This window comes from Neodiprion fabricii, chromosome 6 (assembly GCF_021155785.1).
Source record: "Neodiprion fabricii isolate iyNeoFabr1 chromosome 6, iyNeoFabr1.1, whole genome shotgun sequence".
Taxonomy (NCBI): domain Eukaryota; kingdom Metazoa; phylum Arthropoda; class Insecta; order Hymenoptera; family Diprionidae; genus Neodiprion; species Neodiprion fabricii.
Genome location: NC_060244.1, coordinates 30,422,286 through 30,430,443, shown reverse-complemented (window position 1 = coordinate 30,430,443; position 8,158 = coordinate 30,422,286). Strand labels below are relative to the sequence as shown.

Below are 8,158 nucleotides of genomic sequence, written 5' to 3'. Positions count from 1 at the left end.
TACATATATATATATACGTTTGAAAACGCAGACATTATTGTTTTCAAGCGGGCATTTGTAATTGGCCGTACCCTATGAGTATTTTCATCATATCAGGTATACACCATAGAGCTGTCCGTATTTTGGTATAATCTTCTTGCAATATACGACGGTATGAGCACGAGCCCTCAACACAGCGATACCGATATACCGACGTCTTTAAATATCGGAGACGTTTATGTTCCTGATCATTAAATTTAATGGAGCTTTGTTTACGTGGAATTGCTTGATGAGATATACCCATACGTCAAGGCATACGATTAGTAGTGTAAACACGTATATTAATACTTCTATGTTCAACAGGTATCGGAATTTGAATACTCGCCGATATTTTCTGTTGTTGTTGAAATTAGGTTTTTACTGACGGAACGATGTATCGGTTTTCACCGGTACAACGGTATTCCGATATACCGTGTGCACCGATTAAAAAATTCTTGCAGAAAACCAGTAAAAAAATTTTCGATACTGAACAGCCCCATTATACAGGCGTGTTCCTGGCTTGGGTCGTTGTCTTTCACTGCAAAGAAGAGTACGAAAATTCATAACGATGCTTTTCACTCTGGCCTGGTTCCAGGCATGGAAAACGTAAAACCACTGTCCCAAGTTCAGAGGTCTCACATCTAGGTATAGATATATGTAGTAGCCAGCCGACATTTGTGGATTCTGCTTCTAATCCAACCATACCGTCTTCGTCCCGATGTATCAATGTGCAGAAATGCGTACGTTGACAATTATATTGTACGTAGCCCGAGGAAAACATTGCTTCAGGTATACGTTTTCTTGGACAGCGCTATTAAGCTGCTAACAGTAGACGTAGCGGTCTAAGATTGTTTGTTTATCTTTTCACACGGTGTAACCGTAACTGTAATCATAACTCGGTGAAGAAGGGGAAGGTCAAAATCAGCGCAAAAGACACCTTGAATCCCAACACTGTTTCACACCACAAACGCTGTATACCGACTTTGTAACGTAGTATCACTCGAGTGTTTGGTGCGGTATGGTGGATTGCCGGGTTGTTGGAAGTCAAAAATCTTTTTCGAAGGTCCTGAATATTAGCAAGTTAAGAAGTTGTAAAAACTGTTTGTGGTATGAAAATTCGACTTCCCAGCCGAGGAAAATCAAGGAGAATCTTTTCTTCTCTGGTGGTGGGTGGGCGATTTAGAAAAAATCGTCCGTATCCACGCCTCGAATAGCCGCCTCATCGGGCTCTGAGTTCCTCGTACATACTGATACGTCACTTATACACGCTCGTAAACGGCACCTCTTCGGTTGACGTCGGTGTTTGATAATCCTAGCAGTGGAATTGCAAGCCTCAATGGTTCGGAAAGTGTGCGCGGTTTTCGTCGTTTTCGATAGCTACGATTATATATGTGTACAGTTATAGCCACCAAAGGTGACACAAAACGATCATTGATTCTCCGATTAATTGTCAGACAAAAGGCAGAACCCTGTACTATGGCCCCAGAAATCTTGTGCAAGTGGATGTGGCGCGTGTTCTCCTTTATTTTTACGTTGATTCAAACGGCAATTGCGAGGATTCTACTTGGAATTGAGTGTTACTCAAAATCGGAACAACCGATTGCTCGTCGGGCATCGACATCGCGTGCCGATAACAAACTTTGCCGCAATAGGTGCGTGAGCAACAACAGCAAGGGCAGTGGTCTTAGTGACGGTGAAAATTCTACCTCAGACTATACCGGCAACGTTCATAAAAATATAGTCGATACTGCACGTGAATCGGTAATTGGGAAACTCAAAACTCGCAGGGCGAAGACGGGTTCACGAAAGCGAAAAACACTCAACGGCCCGTCGGGACTGCCGTTTCTCGGTTGTCTTCACTTGCTGGGAGGACCAGGCGGACCTTTTCAAGCATTCACTGAGATGAGCCGCAAGTACGGCGAAATCTACACCCTCAAACTGGGATCCTTCAGATGCGTCGTCGTCAGCAGTTATCGCCTCATCAAGGAAGTCTTGGTCACTAGGGGCAAGGATTTCGGTGGTCGGCCAAACTTTCTTCGGTTCCACGAATTATTTGGCGGTGACCGCAATAACTGTGAGCTTTAATCTACATGTAACATCTTTTATGTCGCAGTTAACCAACGCTGTGGTAAACGAAATTCCTATACATAAGTATAACGTAGAAAGAGCAAAGAAGAAATTAAGACCATACGGTTTTTTTTTTGCCACCTTGGTGTTAGAAATCCGATCTCTTTATCGCTATGCGGAATTCGAACTCCAATAGAATCAGATCGCTGAATATTATAACACACACCGCGTTTTATAAGGTTAGCATCTCGGGACGTACGTTCTTTATACTTTCAAAGAAATTGTTCAGAGTTTTGATGCTAGGCATCGAGGTATAGAAGCACATGTTAAACGCATTTGTCGCGTGATCTCAATTCGGCCGTCTTTGAATTCTCGTATACGGTTTAAAAGTGCAATTTCTGTGCACGAGCTGCTAAATTATACCTAAGTAGTACTGTACCAAACCGCACACTTTTGAGCCAAAATCTGTATTGACATTTTCGAATTTCACCAGAGTTCTTGAATATGTTGTTTTTGTCGAAATGGAATTTCCCTAATGTTTTTAGAATTTTAGCGTTAATATTTTCGGATTTATATAGGATTGAAGAATTCGAAGAAACGACAAAACTAATTATATTTAGTGTAGATAATGATGAAACCCTCAACTAAATACACGTCTTGTATGTGAATCTCGCTATATATAGCTTTGAAACCAGCCCTATCAGGACCCAGCCGTACGACGAATAGGTCCGGACATATAAGCGTTTGAACGTCACCGTGCTCCAAAGGTTTGCCGTTTTTTCAAATCCTTCTACCCCACGTGAGTTAGAAAATATTATTACTAAGATTCTGCGAAAATCTAGAACAATTTATTTCTACAAAAAAGACGTTTTCACGTATTTTTGTGAAATTTGAAAATCGGTTTGACGGGGAATGATTCATCTACTCCATAGATGGCAGTCACTTAATTTTTGGTACTTCTCTCTAATTTCATTTGTCTGAGAAATATTTACTATCAGACCTATGTAAATGTTTGTAACAATTATGCGATATACTTGCTTGCTATCAACGGAATGCTCAACTAGTCTCTGGTTGCACGCACACGCATATATATATATGTATATACATATATACATGCTTTTACATTTCACAAGACGCGGGACAGTTTGGCGGACATCGCACGTAAGAGTTCCGCGAATTGCTCGAGCGAAAGCGGAGATGTAGATGTAATTACGTATACGTCAGAAGAGAATCTTAGTGAAGGATAATCAAGGACCTAGACATCACGTCCGTTGCAGCACCTATCGCACTCGTTTATTAGGCTAGGTAAATTTTATTTATAACCATAATAATTTTGTACCCATGCGTCGTACGATGTTACATGCGTAATTCAGAAACGATATCGAATTACAAAATGCGATACGAAGTAAACAAAAAAAAAAAAAAAGATACAGGATAGGTACTTGAAACAACTTAATTATGCTAGTGTCAACTTAGAGAAGAGAACCATATTTAAAGATAGAAAAACAAAAGGCTCTCGCAAACACGTCGCGTGTACCATATTACTTTTGTACTCGTTTACTGCGAATCTTCTTACGTATTATATTTTTCTGTTACTTATCTTCTAATATTCTTCGGTAACAATTCCGTTGGACGACCTACGACGTTAAGAGCAATATTGCAAAAGAAATTTCAAACATAGTCGACGACTAAATAGATTTGGCATATTTGTCATCATTCCAAAGGGACGATTGGTGTGGCGCGATTTTTACAACTTCATCAACAACGATTCATTCGCTGATGCTAAAATTTTGCTATCGGTATTTACATTATAAATTATACCTGCTATAAAATATTTCAAAGTTTTACATAAGCAAGTCAAGCAAGTTCTTCTCCCTTTTCCAAATAACGAATATGCTTCTGAGCTTCTGGAGTCAAATGGAAAATGCTCGCGTTGCAGTTAAGCGACATGGCGTTGTGCGTGTGTCATTGACTCGGCATAGCCATGACAGCATATTTCGAATCGTTGTCAATGTTATTCATTGTACGCGGCTGCGGTATTTGCGAATGTCATTATAGTTCTGGTCAGTTCACCGCGCCTTTTATAACATCAAGCAGCCTAGACATCCATTTTTCGGTTTTTTGTACAAATTTTTTCAACTAATTAGCATCGATACAATCCTTTGTCAGTATAGTTGATTTCTACTCGCGTATGTTACAATAAATTTAGAATTGAATTCTCTGCTAAAAAATGGAAAGAACACTGTGCAAATCTCTATGTCATATTTTGAGCTTGTATCGTTGATGAATCATTTTTCACGCAAAATGATACCGGTATAAAAAAGTTGCCAAGTACATAATAGTATACAAGAGCTTGACAGTGTATTGTCGACTTCATTTTTGATATTTGAAGCACAATCTATTGCATTTTAAAAATGAATTGGAGGCAACAAATCTGTGATTTATATAAAAAGACGCTTATTGGTAGCATAGAGATAACCGACCAACGAACTTTCCAGTGGATGATCTTTGTTTTAATCGATAGTTTCATTATTTCTCAAGTAAGACAACCTAATAGTTTATGTTTATGTTCTCAAGGACAGACTTATAGAGAATGTTTTCAACTGGGACATCACAGGTGTATGCCATTCATAGAAAAAAAACGAAGCGATATTACGTATCTTATCAAGATCTATAAAAAGTTGTTTATGTAAATTTCCATATCTCAAACTCCTATCGAGATATTTGAAAAAACGGAACGTAAAATTTGATTGTTTATCTCATTCACTTGGACGAGGTCCGACTTGAAAACATAAAAAAACCAAGAGATTCTCTTACTTAAGACATAAATTATGGATCAAAACCGAAATTAATCCCCAAGTACTCTCGTTTGTCGGCCAATTAAGTCAGAAATTTTTCCGTGTATTTTAAATATTATAACATCTGCTTCGTTTAAAAAACGCCTGACCTGTTAAAATTCTTCAATACTCCCCTCAGCCCATTACAAATTTGTGCGTACATGTAAATTTTTTTGGGAACGGTCGGTTTTGCCCCGCTCTCCAGGTTTTTTCTTTGAGCACTTTGGTTTTTTGTAATCTTGCCCCGCGTTTCCCTACACTTTGTCACCTTATCACCCATTAGCGTGATCTCTTTTAATTTCAGCGCTCGCATTGTGCGACTGGTCAGAGTTACAAAAAACCCGTCGCGCATTGGCCCGCAGTTACTGTTCGCCTCGTAGCGGAAGTGCGCAACAAGGTGATATAGACCGAGTAGCATCGATAGAGACTAATCGTTTGATCGACGTCCTCGGTGCCGATGAGGCTATATCGGTGCGGCGGGGCGAGGAGCCACTAAAGCCGCTGCTGCTGGCCGCTGTCGCCAACATGTTTACGAGGTACATGTGCTCCTCTTGGTTCAACTACGCGGATCCGGAATTCCGGAGAACGGTGCGAATATTCGATGAAATATTCTGGGAAATTAACCAAGGTCACGCAATCGACTTTCTCCCGTGGTTGAGCCCTTTTTACGAAAATCACATGAACCGCTTGAGGACTTGGGCAACGGATATCCGCTCTTTCATCCTCGAGAAGATCGTAAACGTGCGCCGTTCGAGGCTGGATCCGAAGAACGAGGTCCCCCGGGATTTCACCGACGCGCTACTCCTCCACCTCGACTCTCCGGACACGAGCCTGTCCTGGGACCACGTAATCTTCGAGCTCGAGGACTTCTTGGGCGGGCATTCGGCCATAGGCAATCTGGTCATGCTGGTTCTGGCTCACGTCGTCAGACATCCCGAGGTCCAGGCAAGGATTCAAGCGGAATGCGACGCCGCTCGACAACGACGGAATCACCGGCTTGCGGATCTTGCCGACAAGCCCCAGATGCCCTACACGGAGGCCGTTATGTGGGAGACTCTGAGGATCTCGAGCTCCCCGATAGTTCCTCACGTCGCTACGCGGGACACGGAGGTCGACGGGTATGCGATCAGCAAGGACACCGTTGTTTTCCTCAACAATTACGAGCTTAACTTCGGAGAGGCGTACTGGGGCTTAGGGGCGGAAAATTTTAACCCTGAACGTTTCTTGGCCCAGTCGAAGGATCCGGAAAGAGGTTCATGGAGGTTAATCAAACCCGCTCACTTCCTCCCATTTTCTACTGGCCAGAGGACTTGCGTAGGGCAGCGACTTGTTCAAACGTTTACGTTCGCTACTGTGGCCGCGATTTTTTCCAACTACAACGTCGCAGCCGCCGAAGGGGTCACTTCCGAAAATTTAAAAGCTCACCTCACACCAGGGTGCGTCGCTCTGCCGCCAGATACATTTCACCTTGTTCTGACTTCCCGCGATGAGCAGAAAACCCTCCAAGTTTCCGATGAAACATGTCATATCTAGAGAATTGAATTTTTATTAATCATGCCAGGCACATATCAACGATCCCAATTTTTTGAATATTGCGCGATAGTTAATACCGCGCTGCGGCTTGCTATTCATATAGCAAAAAAGGGAAAAATGTCCGGAAAGTATCGTGTTCCGTGTTATGATTCCCCAAAGAAACGACACATCTTTGCGACGTCTTCCGGAAATAGGAACTTTTTTTCGACCTCATGAAACTATTCGTAAGACCATCTGGAGACGTCCACTGGATATTAATTCTCGTTTTTCGCCATGTGCCAATAGGTATAATATCATGTGCCACTACGAATATTCTAAAACACATGGGTATACAACACATGTGATATAAAATTTGAAGAAGATGAAAAAAACACAAATAAATGTAGGTAGAAAATGCGCTTTCAGCCATTTAGCAATCGTAATATGTAGTATAACGAGCACGCTTGGTATACATATACTTTAGTAAAAGCTGTATGCGTACGTATGTATGTATGTACATACCATGATGGTTCAAATGATTAGAGCGAACATCGCTTTAATTAGAAGCATGAAGTATGTTCTATGTTTCGAACGCAGCCGGGTATGTTTTGGCAAACCGTACAGTTCGACTGAATTTTCATTTATGTTTTGTTAAAACTGTAATCGTGAGTACAACATACATATTGGATGTGTTCGGTAAAATTAAATATTCCTATATTCATATGATAACTGTTAATACCTCGTAGCTAGGACATTTTATGTTTATATACAGATTTTGTAAGTACAGATACGCGACGTATATTGTAATGTACTACTATTTGTGCTAAAACCAATTTCTAATCTTTTATTGAGTTTTACTACGAAATGATAGGCGCCAAGCAGGTTTTAAAAATTTTGTAGGTAAATTTTTTTTCTACATCTTTCGCCTTTCAGTTGCAGACCGAAGATTTTATCGCGATAAGCTTGTAAGAAATTCGTAAGCAGTTTAGTCGGAGGATGTTGTAGTGTATCTCGAAACGTCAAACAATCCGACGACTAATTATGACATTTCCAATTTGCGTGATATCTGATAATCTATATCCATGAGCAATTTTTCGTAATCTGCAAACTACGCCTAATAAATCTTTCTTCGGAACGCCGATTAAACTAATCCGCAGCGTTTATCCACTCTGCGGTTAATTGTTTCTCTTTACATAGAAAACGTCATTATCGATGATGCGTTAATCTGCTAAGATTGTCTTATGTCACATGATACAGTTACAGTCGAATAAGTACTTTTTTTTTTTTTTGTAAATAAACATTTACCGTTGATACTTTTGTAACATTAACCCAATCGGTATAGCTACACTATAAATTTCATCTTTCTTAGAATTCGAATAAAAAGAAATCCAAAATTTTATAGCTAGATTTCGCAGAACGTTCGCGGCAAATATTCATACTCTTCAGTAGAACCTCGATTATCCGAACCAATTGGGACCGAGACTAGTTCGGATAATCGAAACGTGGGTTTTTTGAGACGAGATCATGAACAACACGTTTTTACATAAAAACAGTACATACATATGTATTAAAATTTGACATACGTATTAACGTTGAAATATATATATATATTTTAAATACCTGTAAAGTCGAACGCCTTTTTTTATATTTTTTTTTATAAAATCGTCAATTTTATATAGACGAACGGCTGTAACCCGTTTTTGCATGTCCGCGATTCTCGCAAA

At 40.3% G+C, this 8,158-nt stretch overlaps 1 protein-coding gene across 1 annotated transcript; it reads left to right on the top strand.

Moving 5' to 3' along the window:
* Window positions 1-1,014: 1,014 nt before the first annotated feature.
* On the top strand, window positions 1,015-8,025 carry LOC124184877 (cytochrome P450 307a1-like). The gene is made up of 2 exons (XM_046575048.1): window positions 1,015-2,092; window positions 5,227-8,025. Exons 1-2 carry the CDS (start codon window positions 1,408-1,410, stop codon window positions 6,453-6,455), a joined length of 1,914 nt encoding a protein of 637 aa, XP_046431004.1. The 5' UTR covers window positions 1,015-1,407; the 3' UTR covers window positions 6,456-8,025.
* Window positions 8,026-8,158: the final 133 nt, after the last annotated feature.

Excerpts from the sequence above, each read along its gene's own strand:
- LOC124184877 (XM_046575048.1), top strand. The coding sequence starts at position 1,408 with ATGTGTACAGTTATAGCCACCAAAGGTGACACAAAACGATCATTGATT. Across the intron at positions 2,093-5,226 it reads TGGCGGTGACCGCAATAACT|CGCTCGCATTGTGCGACTGG; the intron begins GTGAGCTTTAAT and ends TTTTAATTTCAG.